Genomic DNA, 18,106 nt, shown 5'->3' with positions numbered 1-18,106 from the left:
GTACTCAGTGATGTGTTGTGTTGGATTTGTCCCAAACATAACACTTTGTATTCAGGACAGAAAAGTTAATTTCACTGCCACATTTTTTGCAGTTTTACTTTAGTGACTTGTTGCAAACAGGCCTCCTTTTCACCCTGTCATTTAAGTTAGTATTGTGGAGTATGTACAATGTTGTTGATCCATCCTCAGTTTTCTCCTATCACAGCTATTAAACTCTATAACTGTTTTAAAGTCACCATTGGCCAAATGGTGAAATCCCTGAGTGGTTTCCTTCCTCTCTGTCAACTGAGTTAGGAAGGACGCCTCTATCTTTGTAGTGACTGGGTGTATTGATACACCATCCAAAGTGTAATTAATAACTTCACCATGCTCAAAGGGATATTCAGTGTCTGCTCTGCTCTGTATTTGTTGTAGAAAATATTTCTTACCCTCAGGGACATACTATTGGATAATGATGACATTCTCACACTCTCCACTTCAAGAATTCAGTCAGTCAGAGAGGGGACAAGACAAAAGACTACAGTAAATCTTTAAATTACTTTAGAGTTTATTCAAAGAGAAAAGACCTTCAGGAAAATACAAGACTTCCTGTCATACACAGAGAGCACATAAGTTAGAGTAGCATGGAAGAAACACTGGAGAAAAACACCCAAGCCTGACTGACATCCAAGCCGGCAAGGAACGGACTTTGTCACTACAATGTCCCCACAATGCTGGGAACGACATTATGGGATCATCTGGAAAATCAAATGTGGCATGTGTATTCTTTATTGTGTTTTGAGTTGTTTGAGAAAAAAAAACTAAAAAATGGCATAATTTAGGATTATTGATCAATCATGTTCAATATAAAACAAGCTAAAAAAAACTAATATCATGATACACATTAGTGTAACAAAACATTGCCTCTGTAAACATTGCCATTTTCTCAACCTAACATGAGCGTTATAATATTCAACCACTGCAAAGTACATAAACTATTGTTAAGCTTCTTAACTAAGTCTAAAACTTAATGCTTCAAGTGAGATCTTAAAAAAGTATATTTATCAACATAGTGGTTTCGTCATTCTTTTTACACTTTTAATGTTGCCATATTGGCACTTTTATAAAACATAAAATCAGCAAGTGACTGCTTTTCAGATTGCGAAGAAATTGTTGTCCGTCTTTCCATTAATAGAATATCAATAACCATAACCTTAATAAACTCACTTATGCCACTCATGAAGGCCTTGATGTAACCAAAAAGACATAGTGGGACAGTGCTGGGGGGGGGGGCTATTCAACACACACACACACACACACACACACACATACAGCATTGGGGTTCGCTTTTCAAACAGGTTTCTTTTTCCATATATAAAAAAGGTTGGCTTGTGAAACAATTCTGTGATGTATAATTTGCAGTGCCTTTCCCACAGCTCTACACACAATGAATGGCATGACTGTTAGTAGGAGAAAGACTCAACTCAGAGAATGATTGACCCACTATGGAGTCTGACACACAGTTCGGGTAGAAAATCTGTCCCCTTGGGTGAAATAGCTTTGATCCATCATCACCATTAAACCACAGTTGTGTTCCTTGGGAAAAGTAGGGTAATCCTACTCAGGAAAATAATATTAAATGTTGTTTGTCACCATGGTTTAGGCAGGTCAGATACCCTGTCGTGAGAGAGTCGTGGCAGGGAATATTGCAGTGTATTGAATAGTCTTCAGATGTACAGACTATACCCTTTAACAGTGAACAACAACAAAAGAGAATCTTCCCAAAGTGGGTTTCTGTGGTGAACACCTTCAGAGAGCTGTAGAATCACAGATGTCACACCTACTCTGCTCTCCTCTGATTTGAAACAGTTGTTTTGATTTGCCTTCCATTAACAAGCTGACACATCACACGAGAAGGACAAGAAGTAGAGCTCAAGACTTCTTTATTGAGCCTGGCAATGTTTTTTTAGAGTTAAACACTGAGGTCTAAAGCCCTGTTAGCGCATCTGGTTGATTTAGCTACTGTGAGCAAACTGGCCCCACAGGAAACTACTGTAGCCTAGCAACTTCTCAACTCAGAGCTGTTAACGCTTAAGCCCCGATTCACTTTAAAACATTGAGTTTGTGAAAGGAGTCACAACCTAGTCTCAGAAACGATTCAGAATTGCCCCAAAAACCGACATCTTCCTTAGAGCCTCCATTGTTTAATATTCACTTGTGTCAACTTGAAATTGATCACTTGTGACAAGGAACAAAAATAAAATTCTCATGCCTTTGACCACCACACAGTATATTTCTTTCTACATTCTTGACACTTAGTGCATTGCATTCCTAAAAAGATACTAATGAAAAACAACAATAAAACACCACCATTATTTCCATCCACAGTCTATGAGTCCATTGAGGTTTGCTGACCATGTGTAACCTTCCTGCTACAAAAACTTACATTGACACCCCTCCTCTCTCATCTATTGGCCCCTTTACTACCACACACATACTGTATATGACCTGAACCTTCTCCTCCACTCTCTTTTATTATATCTGTCTATTCACATCAGGACCATGTCCTCCATCCTGGACTCTGATGGTACAAGCCGGATCACAGCGTCATGTTGGACTGAGGATTCCACTAACATGACGATTGAAACTATGAATGATATTAAATTAATATTTATTATACATAGATACTATTTAAATGTTCTACCCAACCACTCTCTGACTCAAAGCATTTGAATGTGTTGTGGGTTGAAATAAAAGCAAAGAAAACTGGAGGCTATGTGCATTGTGATTTTTAAAACCAAGGTAAAATAAATATTAACTCCAAATACTTACTTTTTTTTAGGGAATCATAATAAAATAAAAAACACTATTTCAAAGTCCATCTGGTTCAAATGTTTTTACATGAACTTGCACATTAAAATACGGTAGCTGTCCTAACTATCAACACACTCCAGCTGAGTCCTCTCAGATAACAGACTTACGGTAAAATGCATAGGCCCTTCCCACACACTGTGTCATGACAGCATTGAGCCTAGGACCAATTGGCTCCCTTGCACAGCTTCTTTATCCCCCCCCCCCGCAGTCAGCAATCATTGGACCAAACAGAAAGACATTGACATACACTACTGTAGCATTAACACTGTATGCTCCGCCCCCTGCCCCTCCTTCGCTAAGGAAAGGAAGGGGAGGGGAACTAGGAACGACACACACACACACACACACACACGCACACACACACACACGCCTTCAGGGCAACAGCCCCGCACAGACGTGTGTCCACAACCTGTTGAGCACCAAAGTGGGGCAAACTGTTCACCCCCTTTCTTCACATTTTTTTATTTGATTTATAATCAATTAACTTCATTTTTTTTTTACAATTCTCATATCTGGTATTCACGGCTGGGGCGACGTCATCTGCCAGGTCGCAATTGTAAATGAGAACTTGTTCTCAACTTGCCTACCTGGTTAAATAAAGGTGGGAGAAAAAAACAAGATGTTGTGTATCCTCAATATAGCACGATGCCCCGGGTCGAAGGTCATGATTATGTCGGAGGTGGTTGGCTTTTGACCGATGGCATCGTTGAACGTCGGGTAAAACGTGGTTGGTTGGTTTCCAGTGTAGAGGGGGTGTAGTCTCTCTACCAGCTGAGCAGAGAGGTGCGCCCCAGGGTCATAAAGTACACCTGGCTGGCTCCTCCGGATCGCACCGAGGCAAAGAACACCTGCGGATGGGAACACATGCACACACGCCAGTCAATAATGAAACAAATCAGTGACATCAGTAAGGACCTTAGTGATCACTGTTTACCAGCCTGTGTTCGTAATGGATGCTCAGTTAAAAACGACCTGTCCTGATTTGTCAGATGCTTGCTAAAAAACTTTAATGAGCAAGCCTTCCTTCAAGACCTGGCCTCTGTAAATTGGTATAGAATCAGCTTGATCCCCTCTGTCGAAGACTCTTTGACCTTTTAAAAAAATATTTTCAGTGGTATTGTTAACAAACACGCCCCCATAAAGAAAATGATAATTAACAACAGGTTCAGCCCCTGGTTCGACGGTGATCTGGCAGAATTACTCCACCTCAAGAAGTCCATTTGGTGAAAGGCTTGGCACACGCATACTCAGGCTGACTGGCTCTAGTTCAGGAAAATTAGAAATAAGTACACTCAGGTGAGCAGTTCTCTCTCTGTGGGTCTAATCCCAAGAAGTTCTGGAAAACGGTTAAAGACCCGGAGAATAAACCCTCCTCCTCACAGCTGCCCATGTCCCTTAATGTTGATGATGTGGCTGTTACTGACAAGGAGCACATGGCTGAGCTCTTTAAATCCCCACTTCATTAAGTCAGGATTCCTATTTGACTCAGCCATTGCCCGTCCAACATTTCCTCATCTCCCACCCCTTCCAATGCGACTAACCCCGATGCTCCTCCCTCTTTTTCCCCTGCCCCGCTACAAAGTTTCTCACTGCAGGCAGTCACTGAGTTGACGTGGCAAAAGCTTTTGATACAGTAGACCATTACATTCTTGTGGGCCGACTAAGGAGTGTTGGTGTCTCTGAGGGGTCTTTGGCCTGGTTTGCTAACTACCTCTCTCATAGAGTGCAGTGTATAAAGTCAGAACATCTGCTGTCTCAGCCACTGCCTGTCACCAAGGGAGTACCTCAAGGCTCGATCCTAGTCCACACACGCTTCTCAATTTACATCAACAACATAGCTCAGGCAGTAGGAAGCTCTCTCATCCATGTATATGCAGATGATAGTCTTCTACACAGCGGGCCCCTCCCCGGATTTTGTGTTAAACACTCTACGACAAAGCTTTCTTAGTGTCAAGCAAGCTTTCTCTGCCCTTAACCTTGTTCTGAACACCTCTAAAACAAAAGGTCATGTGGTTTGGTAAGAAGAATACCCATCTCCCCACGAGTATGATTACTACCTCTGAGGGTTTAGAGCTTGAGGTAGTCACCTCGTACAAGTACTTGGGAGTAGGGCTAGACGGTACAATGTCCTTCTCTCAGCACATATCAAAGCTGCAGGCGAAGGTTAAATCTAGACTTGGTTTCCTCTATTGTAAACACTTCTCTTTCACCCCAGCTGCCAAACTAACCCTGATTCAGATGACCATCCTACCCACGCTAGATTACGGAGATATAATTTATAGATCGGCAGGTAAGGGTGCTCTCAAGCGGCTAGATTTTCTTTACCGTTCGGCCATCAGATTTCCCACATCACTTCATTCTATACTCCTCTGCAAACTGGTCATCTTTGTGTACCCGTCGCAAGACCCACTGGTTGATGCTCCTCTTAGGCCTCACTCCCCCCTATCTGAGATACCTACTGCAGCCCTCATCCTCCACATGCAACACCGGTTCTGCCAGTCACATTCTTTTAAAGGTCCCCAAAGCACACACATCCCTGTGTCACTCCTCTTTTCAGTTCGCTGCAGCTAGCGACTGGAACGAGCTGCAAAAAACACTCAAATCTCCATCTCTTCATTCAAAGACTCAATCATGGACACTCTTACTGACAGTGTGGCTGCTTTGCGTGATATATTATTGTCTCTACCTTCTTGCCTTCTTGTGCTGTTGTCTGTGCCCAATAATGCTTGTACCATGTTGTGTTGCTACCATGTTGTTGTCATGTGCTGTTTCTACAATGCTGTGTTGTCATGTGTTGCTGCCATGCTATGTTGTTGTCTTAGGTCGCTCCTTATGTAGTGTTGTGGTGTCTTGTCCTATATTTGTATTTTTAATCCCAGCCCCCATCCCCGCAGGAGTCCTTTTGCCTTTTGGTAGGCCGTCATTGTAAATAAGAACTTAACTGACTTGCCTAGTTAAATAAAGGTTAAATAAAATAATTAAATAAAAACATCATCGGTTAGTTACCACTGCCACAAAGTCACAACTGTTGGACATATCTCCATGCTGCTGTGCTGTTTGTTGCTACTTGGCTACCTACCAAGCTTTTGGTTTTTACATTTACTAACCGTTTCATCAAAATCTGCATTTAACACATTTACCAATGTCTTAGTTTTTACCTCGCTCAACTATTTTCATTCAACTTTTTCACCCCGGACGCTTTATCTGGACATGGTTCTACAGGACCTCCACCAGCCAGAGCTAAGTAGTAACATTAACACTATGACATTTAGCAGTAGCTCTACTCATAATATATAGGAGAACTATCGCCTTATGGTGAGGATAGCTGTGTTGCCAGCACAGCTTCAGATGCAATCGTTAGGCAAGGGTAATTTAAGTGTAGGAAAGGATGAAACAGCATCTGTGCCACCAGTAAGTAGAGATAGTAGTATAAATATCCCCATACAGTACCCGCAGCCGGACAATTTTCTGGAAAGAAATGCTGTCGGCATACTCAACAGGTGTCGCTCATTCAGCCGACAGAAACTTTCAACCGGTTTTCCCCATTAAGCATTGACTCAGAGTCAGAGGCCGGGCCTTCTCAGGTCTCTCCTCCACCCGCTACAGGGTCTGAGCTGCCGAAGCCACCCATTATTAGCTCTGACAAATTGAAAACCCTAGTCATTGACTTAAAAATAATAATCCAGCGATCATACACTGTTTACCAGGGGGCAGGGTTACAGACGTAAAGGCTAAAGCTAAAACTGGCGAGCGGAGAGAGTATAGGGATATTGTTATCCACGTCTGCACCAACGATGTTAGGATGAAACAGTCAGAGGTCACCAAGAGCAACATAGCTTCAGTGTGCAAATCAGCGAGAAAGATGTGTCGGCATCAAGTAATTGTCTCTGGCCCCCTCCCAGTTAGGGGGAGTGATGAGCTCTACAGCAGAGTCTCTGGCCCCCTCCCAGTTAGGGGGAGTGATGAGCTCTACAGCAGAGTCTCTGGCCCCCTCCCAGTTAGGGGGAGTGATGAGCTCTACAGCAGAGTCTCTGGCCCCCTCCCAGTTAGGGGGAGTGATGAGCTCTCACAACTCAATCGCTGGTTGAAAACTGTTTTCTGCCCTTCCCAAAAGATAGAATTTGTAGGTAATTGGCCCCCTTTCTGGGACTCAACCACAAACAGGTCCAAGCCTGGCCTGCTGAGGAGTGACTGACTCCATCCTAGCTGGAGGGGTGCTCTCATCTTATCTATGAACATAGACAGGGCTCTAACTCCTCTAGCTCCACAATGAGATGGCCTGCAACCTGATAACCAGCCTGCCAGCTCAGTGGAGTCTGCCACTAGCACAGCCAATGTAGTCAGCTCAGCTATTCCCATTGAGAGTGTCTGTGCCTCGATCTAGGTTGAGAAAAACAGAAAATGGCAGTGTTCGCTTTAGCAATCTCACTGGAATAAAGACCTCCTCCATTCCTGTCATTATTGAAAGAGATTGTGATATCGCACATCTCAAAATAGGGTTACTTAATGTTAGATTCCTCACATCCAAGGCAATTATAGTCAATGAACTAATCACTGATCATAATCTTTATGTGATTGGCCTGATTGTAACATGCCTTAAGCCTGATGAATTTACACTAGTGAGCATCTAGTCATGTAACCTATGCAGCCTAATCAATCACTTTTTATATCTACTGTTTACAGGCCTCCTGCGCCGTATACAGCATTCCTCATGGAGTTCCCTGAAGGACGTCAGAGTACAAAATCGGTTAAACACCTATCCGAGGATCTAAATTTAACCATGCGTAATACCCTAGATGCAGTCACACCAGTCACACCCCTAAAAACAAAAAATATTTGTCACAAGAAATTAGCTCCCTGGTATACAGAAAATACCCGGGCCCTGAAACAAGATTCCAGAAAATTGGAACGGAAATGACGCTCCACCAAATTGGAAGTCATCTGACTGCTCAATCATCCAATTTTTCAAACCTAATTGCAATTTAAGCAAATTACAGACTCCTCTTTGAATCTGCATATTTCTCTATAGCTCAGTTGTCCTGAGTCTGCAAAGACTGTCAGGACCTTGGATCAATGGAGATCCAAGTCTTTTAATCCTGTATCTCTTGACACATTCATGAAAATAGTCATGGCCTCTAAACTGTCAAGCTGCATACTGGACTCCATTCCAACTACACTACTGAAAGAGCTACATCCTGTGCTTGACCCTCCTATGTTGAACATAATAAATGGCTCCCTATCCACCGGATGTGTACCAAACTCACTAAAAGCGGCAGTAATAAATTATCTTGAAAAAGCTACACCTTGACCCGGAAAATGTAAAAATCGGCCTATATCGAACCTCTTCAATATTATACCTCTTGGTGATGTCATTCGGAAACACAATGTCAACTTTCACTGCTATGAGGATGACACACAGCTGTACATTTTGATGAAACATTGTGAAGCCCCAAAATTGCCTACCTGGAAGCCTGTGTTTCAGACATAAGGAAGTGGATGGTGGCAAATGTTTAACTTTTAAACTCTGAAAAAACAGAGATGCTAGTTCTAGGTCCCAAGAAACAAAGAGATCTGCTGTTGGATCTGACAATACATATTGAAGGTTGTACAGTCTCAAAACAGTGAAGGACCAATAATATTTCAAGGACAACTTTATTCCATCTTCTTAACATTGCAAAAACGATGTGGTAGAATTACAACATTATGTTAAACACATTACCTTTATATTCGAATGTATTCCTATATTAGTATTTTCACAATCTGTCCTTCTGAGAGGAGTCTCTGAGGCTTAACGCTGACGGCTGATTTACGATGCCTGGGTGATAAAACCTGGGTGATAAAACCTAACCGCCCAGGCTCTGTCGTAACCGGCCGCGTCCGTGGGGCGACGCACAATTGGCCTAGTGTCGTCCGGGTTAGGGAGGGATTGTCGGTAGGGATCTCCTTGTCTCATCGCGCACCAGCGACTCCTGTGGCGGGCCGGGCGCAGTGCGCGCTAGCCAAGGTTGCCAGGTGCACGGTGTAGCCTCCGACACATTGGTGCGGCTGGCTTCCGGGTTGGATGCGCGCTGTGTTAAGAAGCAGTACGGCTGGTTGGGTTGTGTATCGGAAGACGCATGACATTCAGCCTTCGTCTCTCCTGAGCCTGTACGGGAGTTGTAGCAATGAGACAAGAAAGTAGCTACTACAACAATTGGATACCATGAAATTGGGGAGAAAAAAGGGGGTAAAATTGTTTTTTTTAAATAATTGTTGTTATTGGGACCTCAGACTGTGAGTGGCCACATTACCCGAGGGAGAAGTCCAAACTGTAGGCACCAATGCTTGAGCTTCCCAGGCAGTAGCGTCTTGTTGATGTTCTCAAGACCGTCGGTGATGTCCTGCCTTACTTGCTGCACTTGATCTTTATCGCGGAGGCTTTCGTTGTACCATCTACCCAGGCTCTTGACGGGTTGCTCAGACACCGTTGGTATCGGGTCATCTCCAATGCAGAACCTCACATCTTTAAGCTGTCCCTTGATTATGGAGATGCTTCGAGATTTGCTTTGCTTGATTTTCATCCGGGCCCACTTGATGTTATCCTGCAGTTTTGCAAGTAGCCGCCTGGTGCATGCTGCAGTGGTCAGTGTAGTCATGTCATCCATGTATGCTCGGATAGGTGGGAGACAGAGCCCTTCCTTAGTTCTCTCACTGCCAACCACCCATCTCGATGCCCTGATGATGACTTCCATGGCCATAGTGAAGGCCAGAGGTGAAATTGTACAGCCTGCCATTATGCCTACTTCCAAGTGCTGCCATGTTGTTGTGAAGTCAGGTGTTGTGAAACACAATTGCAGGTCTTGGAAATAGGCCTTTACCAGTGTAGTGATGGGTTCTGGTACGTGGAAAATGTTGAAGGATTCCCAGAGGAGTTAATGGGGAACTGAGCCAAAGGCATTGGCCAGGTCGAGGAAGATGACATAGAGGTCTCACTTGTCCTTCTTAGCTGTTTGGATCTGGTGCCAAATCATACTAGTATGTTCCAGGCAACCAGAGAAACCAGGAATGCCTGATTTCTGTACAGATGTATCAATGTACTTGTTCCTTTCTAGGTAAGTGGACAGCCTCTGTGCTATTATACTGAAAAAGATATTCCCTTCGATGTTGAGAAGGGAGATTGGTTGGAATTGACTGATGTCTGTCGCATCCTTCTCTTTCGGGATTAGCACACCACCAGCCCTTCGCCATGTCTTTGGTATTATTTCCTTCTGCCACACTATCCTCATGAACCTCAAAAGAAAGCGTAGAACATCCGGGGCGTTCTTGTAGAGCTTGTATGGTACTCCATTAGGCCCAGGAGCCGAGGCCGCTCTTGCTCGTCGGACAACGTTCTCTACTTCCTTCCATTTTGGAGGGTCAGTGTCCAGATTGAATTCTGGTGGTTGAATAGGTGGGATGTCATGTGGTGTGATTATCTGCTCATGCCTTTTCATGTCCTGGTGGACCTTTTCCAGATGTTCTTCCAGTTCTGGCTTTGGAGTTTTTAGGATTCCGCACTTTTCCTTTGCGAAGAGGTCTTTGACAAACTTAACGTTTTTTTTTTTATAGAACCGTGTTTTTGAGTGTTCCTTCTTCCTACAAAGTTTCCTTAAGTTTTCCGCTCTTCACAAGGTTGCCAGCCGACATCTGATGTCTGCTTGGAGTAGCATGAGACCTTCTCTCTCTGCATCAGAGGCCTTCTTCCACTGCTTTCTCAGCTGCCTTCTCTCTCTGACAAGTATCTCGATCTCTTGCTGCCTCCTAGATTTGGCTGGCGCGGGTGGTGTCTTGCCACTTCTCCTTTCGTTTACTCCAAAGCGCTCTTCTCCGTAGTGGTAGATAATGTTTCCCATCCTTTCAAGCTTTTTCTCTGCTGTTCCTACCTGTTCCTACAAGATTTTTGTCAGGTTGTTGTTGATTGTTTCCCACTCTCTCTTTTCAACAGCTTTGGGCCACTTCACACTCGGTCTGTGCCCTTTGATCTTTTCCTCTTTTAGAGGTCTCTGTGGTTGGGTGAAGCCATGAAAGCCATGAAGTCATGAAACTGCTGAACAATTAATCAAATGTTCACCCGGACAATTTATATTGTCCCCCCCCCCCCTTTATTTTTTACACTGCTGCTACACGCTGTTTATTATCTATGCATAGTCACTTTACCCCGACCTATATGTACAAATTACCTCAACTAACCTGTATCCCCGCACATTGACTCGGTACCAGTACCCCCTGCACATTGACTCGGTACCAGTACCCCCTTTATATAGCCTCATTATTGTTATTTTATTGTGTTTCTTTTTATAAAATGTTTTACTTTAGTTTATTTAGTATTTTCTTAACTCTATTTATTGAACCTCATTGTTAGCTAAGGGCTTGTAAGTAAGAATTTCATGGTAAGGTCTACACCTGTTGTATTCTGCGCATGTGACAAATAAAATGAGATTTTGACAGAGTTATTTGTGAAAACAGACCTGGGGAGAGTACCTCCAAATGTGTGTGTACGTGTCCAGGGGTCTCACCTTGTCGTTCCTCTCACACAGGAACTTGAGTCTCTGGGCTCTCTTGTGCATGAAGACTCCGTCGAGATGTCCAGTCTCCACAGATCTGATCTCTATGGCTTTCTCCCCCCAGCCCATTATCTGGTTAGAACGGATATAGGCTACAGAGAGAAAGACAAAGTGAGGGATAGGGCGGTGAGTCGGTGGGATGGCAACCGAGTTAACATGTTTAAATGCTTAATTTAAGGACCTATTGTGTGTGAGTGTGTCTGTGTCCACTTACCCACAGAAGTGGGCATCTCGCCCCACTGCAGCACCACGTCCTTGGTGATGCGTCCGTAGGTGTTGACATAGACACCCTCGTCCTCGTAACACACCAGCAGCTCAATGCCATCTGTGTTGGGCAGGATGATGATGGCATGGGACTGGATACTGGTCTGGATCTACAGAGAGACAGACACAGAGACAGAGAGAAAGAGAGCACGAGAGGGAGAGCGAAAGAGAGAGGGGAAGAGAAGAAAGGATAAGAGAGAGGGCGAAAGAGGGGGAGAGAGAGCGAAAGAGGGGGAGAGAGTGAAAGAGGGGGAGAGCGAGAAATGATTTATTCAATTATGAAGTTATCCTTGAAAAAAAAAAGGAGGAAGAGAAGTGGATTTGAGGTTCCATAGACATGAGTGTGCTTCTTACATGGGTGGGCAGGTAGATGTCGTAGACGGCCCCTGAGTCCACGTCCACAGCATGAAATCCGTTACTGGAGCCATAGATTACCTTTAACCTCTGACCCTCCTCCACCGTCAGGTCAACCAGCAGGGGCTTGTGCACCAGGTCACCAAACGACTGCAGGGGTCAACCAGGGGGCAAAGGTTATTCACATACAGTACAGTAGTGTGTGTGCATGTGTGTCGGGGAGTCATTTTATCATTGTCATGACAATTTACAATAGCTGCATGACTAATTGAATAGATGGAAGTGAATATCTGTCATGCATAAGCAGGGGCATCGAAGGTTTCACCTTGAAAGCCATGAACTTGTGGTAGGGTTTCGGTGCCCATGCATAGACCTCCACCGAGTTCTTCAGGGCCAAAACCAAAAACTTGATCCTCTCGTATTTCACTGGGGAATAAACCAGTGGGGACACATGAGGATGTTGCCATAAGGAGGCACCAACTAACAGGGTCAATTCAGAGCATCCTCAAGACGTTTAATGACATAGTAGCCTTATTGTTTTTAAGTTCTCTGCCCCAGACACTATATGTAGTAGGAAATCAAAGTCTACCAAAATGCTATTAGCTGACATGTATTACAGTCTTATTATCTTACTTCAGAGATGTGACAGTACAGAAATGGGGCATGGTGTTTGCTGGGTAGACAGAGGGTATTTCGAACGCTGCTGTAGATTTCATTACCAAACTCTGGACTTTATCTCTTCCAACATGTTTCAGTCATGACATGAAGTGCTGACTTATAAAACAGTGGTTCCTAAACATGTGTGCAGACTCATTTGACCATAACGTACATTTCTATGCAAAAACTGTCCTCAATTTTTCTCCGCAAAAATGTACTGGCCAGATGCATGCTGGAGATGGGACATACCAACTTTGTAGTGAACAGCACCCTCCAGGTCACCCACAGTGACCCAGCCCTGCTTCTTCTCCACCTCAGGGTCGTTGTGCAGGATCTTGTTCCTCAACCAGGACAGATAGTACACACGCAACTTGTTCTTCTTGCCTTCATAGGACAGGGTCAGACAAGCGGGAGAGGTCAAGAGTCAGGGTACCTACGATATATAATCCATATGTAATGGCACAGGGGGTGAAGTTTCCCCTAGGATCAGCTTCCCCTCAACCAAACATAAACTTAACCATTAGTGGGGAAAATCCCAAACTGACCTAAGATCAGCATGTAGGGGCAACTTCACCCTACTCCTACCCAACTCCTATGGGTGGAGGAAGCGTCTTTATTGTACACACCAATTTCAATGAATAAAGGTGTTATTGGAGTTTTTACTATGTTATTTAATTATTGGTATTATATTAGACATCATTATCAATACTAGTACAGAGGATATGCTGAGTCAATAACGGGGTCTGTATTGTTGTAGAACCTGTACTGAATATTTGACAACACGTTGCAACATAACGGACTATTATGTTTGTAAATTTAGGTCAAGGTCGAGGTCAAATTGAAAGACAACATTTTCTGTAAACTCACCAACAAGTCGGCACACTCACACACAACTTTTATATTCATCTACTGAGAATGATAAAGTACAGTGATATGTATTTCTATCGAAGCTAAAAACTGAAGAAGCAACATCAAATGGTCTCAATGTCTCTTTTGAGCATGGACCCTTTCTTCATTCATTGCAAAATGACATCAAAATGACACTGCATCTATGTGTGTTTCCGTGCTTCCAGCATGGAAACCTTTGCGTGTGTCAGTGGACATGCAATACAAGTATATGATGTCGTACACTCTAACTAGACCATTTACTCCATTTCCTCTGGCTGAATGTCTGTTGGGTGACACCAGAGGAACCAGCGTTGGTCGTTACAGTGAATGAATGACGCGACCAGAGCACAGGAAAGAGAAGCAGAAACCTACAGTCAGTCCCCGCCAGACGGTCAGTCAGCCCCCACCCGACGGTCAGTCAGCAGTCAGTCCCCGCCCAACGGTCAGTCAGCCCCCGCCCGACGGTCAGTCAGCAGTCAGTCCCCGCCCGACGGTCAGTCAGTCCCCGCCCGACGGTCAGTCAGTCCCCGCCCGACGGTCAGTCAGTCCCCGCCCGACGGTCAGTCAGTCCCTGCCCGACGGTCAGTCAGTCCCCGCCCGACGGTCATTCAGTCCCTGCCCGACGGTCATTCAGTCCCTGCCCGACGGTCAGTCAGTCTGCGTGTGTGTGTATGTTCTGTGATATAAAAATGATGTATTCACCTTATTTGTTGGATATGTAAAAATGATTTACTTAACAAAACAGTAAGATATTTCTGTCTTGTTAATGCTGTGTTTTATGGTCTCCACTCTAGCACCTTGCAGCTAGTCTGGTTGTTGAGGACATGGGTTTTACTAGAGATAGCATGAAGCTGACGATTGATGTTGGTGATAAAAACCTAAAAGCCGGCATTCCATAGACAAGATGTGGTGCGTGTGGCCCGAGATAGAGATAGCCTGGAAGAGTTCAGAACAATCCCTCATTGTCCATTCTTCCTGGCATCTGGGAAACAAAGCCAGGTTGGGGGTAAAACACCATCCTGTGTAGATAACCAAGGTGGCTTATGGGAGATGGAACCACTAAGCATTTTTAGGTCCTATATAATATCACTATTTTCATTATCAGTTAGGCTCTCAGCCTAACAGTCAGAACAAGACTGTTGGGTTGACGATTTCATTATTGCAATAATTATACGATATTAAATAAAGATGATTGTTTGAAGAAATGACCAAGTCTCTGTCAGTACTGAATTTCATACGACAGTGTTTGCATGTCTGTGTTTTCCTGTGTACAGTTGAAGTCGGAAGTTTACATACACCTTAGCCAAATACATTTAAACTCAGTTTTTCACAATTCCTGGCATTTAATCCTAGTAAAAATTCCCTGTTTAAAGACGTTTAAAGGCACAGTCAACTTAGTGTATGTAAACTTCTGACCTACTTGAATTATGATACAGTGAATTATAAGTGAAATAATCTGTCTGTAAACAATTTTTTGAAAAATGACTTGTGTCATGCACAAAGTAGATGTCCTAACCGACTTGCCAAAACTATAGTTTGCTAACAAGAAATTTGTGAAGTGGTTGAAAAACAAGTTTTAATGACTCCCACCTAAGTGTATGTAAACTTCCGACTTCAACTATATGTGTAGTAACTGTGCATGTATAGTGTGTGTAGTAACTATATGTATAGCGTGTACAAACCTGATATAGTAACCAGGACGTTGAGTCCCTCTAGGACATCCATTTGTTGGAAGCGGCGTCGGCTGATGAGGGGATACACCTTCCCCTGACCGCTACGATCTAGCAGCATCAGACCACTCTCTGTCCCCACCAGCAGGTTCACTCCTACAAACACTTTCGCCTTTAGTTTGCTGCCACCTGTGGCGAAGACTGAAATGACTGAGATAACTACATAGCAGAGATAATTGTGACAACTCACCCCAGAGCGCAGCACACAGGATCTCAGAGTTGAACCTCTTCTTGTACTTGCGGATCTCTGGGGTGTCACTCTGCGGCCGTGTGTTGACAGGGTTCACATTGACCACGGAGCCTTTACGTGACGGGTCCGCCCTCAGTGCCTCCGCCAGCCTGGCGTCGTTCCCAAAAGCTGCAGAGGACAAGGAAGGGATTGAGTGTAAATACAAGCAGATTATGTTTTACTATCATATAGATTCAGTTATATTTAGTATACATTTATATAACTTTTGTCAGTTATAAAACAGGTGTTCTCTGGTGTTGCCTCAGAATCTAACACCAGGTTGATTGACACTGGAGGGAACCACTCAGATACTACTGAAGGGGACTTGTCATCCAATAAGGGGGCTGGGAGAACGGGTTTACCCAGGTTGTTGAGAGCTGCGCCGGATGTAGAGACCTGGAGGAGGCGTGGATCGATAAAAGGAGTGAAGGAGGAGGAGGACTTGTGTTTCTGCATTGTGTTGCTGACAGAATGACTCTAGAGGAGTAGGAGAATAGAACAACAATGAGGATACATAGAATCACATGTATTTCTACCATTATGACATTGACTTACCTGCCAACTCATAGACCAAGACAACAATGGCAGCATTGTGTGCAATATGAAATATACAGTGCCTTTGGAAAGTATTCAGACCCCTTGACTTTTTCCACATTTTGTTATGTTACAGTCTTATTCTAAAATGTATTAAATGTTTTTTTCCCCTCATCAAATCTACACACAATACCCTGTCATGATAAAGCAAAAACAGGTTTTTAGAAGTGTTAGCAAATGTATTAAAAAAAAACTTTGGCAGCGATTGTGTCTTCGTGTGTCTTCTTGGGTATGACGTTACAAGCTTGGCACACCTGCATTTGGGGAGTTTTTCCCATTCTTCTCTGCAGATCCTCTCAAGCTCTCAGGTTGGATGGGGAGCGTTGCTGCACAGCTATTTTCAGGTCTCTCCAGAGATGTTTGATCGGGTTCAAGTCCGGGCTCTGGCTGGGCCACTCAAGGACATTCAGACACTTGCTCCGAAGCGACTCCTGTGTTGTCTTGGCTGTGTGCTTAGGGTCATTGTCCTGTTGGATAAAGAACCTTCGCCCCAGTCTGAGGTCCTGAGCTCTCTGGAGCAGGTTTTCATCAAGGATCTCTCTGTACTTTGCTCCGTTCATATTTGCCTCAATCTTGACAAGCCTCCTAGTCCCTGATGCTGAAAAACATCCCCACAGCATGATGCTGCCACCACCATGCTTCACCGTAGGGATGGTGACAGGTTTCCTCCAGATGTGACGCTTGGCACGCAGGCCAAAGAGTTCAATCTTGTTTTCAGCAAACCAGAGAATCTTGTTTCTCATGTTCTGAGAGTCATTAGGTGTCTTTTGGCAAACTCCAAGCGGGCTGTCATGTGCATTTTAATGAGGAATGGCTTCTGCCTAACCACTCTACCATAAAGGCTTGATTGGTAGAGTGCTGCAGAGATGGTTGTCATTTTGGAAGGTTCTCCTATCTCTACAGAGGAACTCTAAAAGCCCTGTCAGAGTGACCATTGGGTTGTTGGTCACCTCCCTGACAAAGGCCAATCTCCCCCGATTGCTCAATTTGGCCGGACAGCCAGCTCTAGGCCAGCTCTAAGAGTCTTGGTAGTTCCAAACCTCTTCCATTTAAGAATGTTGGAGGCCACTGTGTTCTTGGGGTCCTTCAATGCTGCAGACATTTTTTGGTACCCTTTCCCAGATCTGTGCCTTGGCACAAGCCTGTCTCGGAGCTCTACGGACAATTCCTTTGACCTTATGGCTTGGTTTTTGCTCTGACATGCACTGTCAACTTAGGGACCTTACATAGACAGGTGTGTGTCTTTCCAAATTGAATTTACCACAGACAGACTCATATCAAGTTGTAGAAACATCTCAAGGATGATCCATGGAAACAGGATGCACCTGAGCTCAATTTTGCATCTCATAGCAAAGGGGCTGAATACTTATATAAATAAATAAAATGTCTAAGAACCTGTTTTCAGTATGTCATTATGTGGTATTGTGTGTATATTGCTGAGGATTTTTTTTATTTTATTTAATCCATTTTAGAATAAGGCTGTAACGTAGAAGAATGAGGAAAAAGTCAACGGGTCTGAATACTTTCCAAAGGCACTGTATAAGTTCAACATAAAGTTCAAAGACCACCAAAGAGAAATGTTGAAAGACGGAAGCAAGAAATTGAGGCAGATGTTAGGAGCATGCAGCTATCAGGCATAGGGAGAATTTCACAAAATCACACGTTGAAGTAAAGTGAACAAGGCAAAAAACAAGAGGACTCTATGGTGGTGGGTAAAAGTAAAACAGATGGAATGTTCAGGTAAAAACAAAAGCTGAGGAACAAAAATATATTTAAAGGAATGGCTTTTTATGGTAAAGCAATTGCCAGTGCTTATTCATGAAATATGCTACGTTGTAGCCTAGTCTTGAGGGTTTCTGGAATATGTCTTTAACAATCCGACTGATTAAAATAAACAAATAATAATCAGAGATAGAGATCTTAGGGCTAAAGGAATACCTGTAATGGGCCTCCAA

The 18,106-nt window shown here is 43.8% G+C and overlaps 1 protein-coding gene across 11 annotated transcripts in view; it reads right to left on the bottom strand.

Moving 5' to 3' along the window:
- Positions 1 to 529: 529 nt before the first annotated feature.
- Positions 530 to 18,106, bottom strand: part of LOC110501750 (mitogen-activated protein kinase kinase kinase kinase 4) — a 98,384-nt gene continuing 80,807 nt past the window's right edge. For all 11 annotated transcript variants that reach the window (XM_036959108.1, XM_021579506.2, XM_021579508.2 and 8 more), the window contains 9 exons: positions 15,920 to 16,034; positions 15,519 to 15,686; positions 15,281 to 15,424; positions 12,960 to 13,094; positions 12,379 to 12,479; positions 12,054 to 12,203; positions 11,650 to 11,809; positions 11,388 to 11,527; positions 530 to 3,701 (listed from right to left, as the gene is read on the bottom strand). In XM_036959108.1, coding sequence (XP_036815003.1) covers positions 3,618 to 3,701; positions 11,388 to 11,527; positions 11,650 to 11,809; positions 12,054 to 12,203; positions 12,379 to 12,479; positions 12,960 to 13,094; positions 15,281 to 15,424; positions 15,519 to 15,686; positions 15,920 to 16,034 — 1,197 coding nt within the window. In that variant the 3' untranslated portion in view covers positions 530 to 3,617. The remainder of the gene's footprint in view (positions 3,702 to 11,387; positions 11,528 to 11,649; positions 11,810 to 12,053; positions 12,204 to 12,378; positions 12,480 to 12,959; positions 13,095 to 15,280; positions 15,425 to 15,518; positions 15,687 to 15,919; positions 16,035 to 18,106) is intronic.

The sequence above is a fragment of the Oncorhynchus mykiss genome, chromosome 22 (genome assembly GCF_013265735.2).
Source record: "Oncorhynchus mykiss isolate Arlee chromosome 22, USDA_OmykA_1.1, whole genome shotgun sequence".
Taxonomy (NCBI): domain Eukaryota; kingdom Metazoa; phylum Chordata; class Actinopteri; order Salmoniformes; family Salmonidae; genus Oncorhynchus; species Oncorhynchus mykiss.
This window is presented reverse-complemented; position numbering and strand designations above follow the sequence as displayed.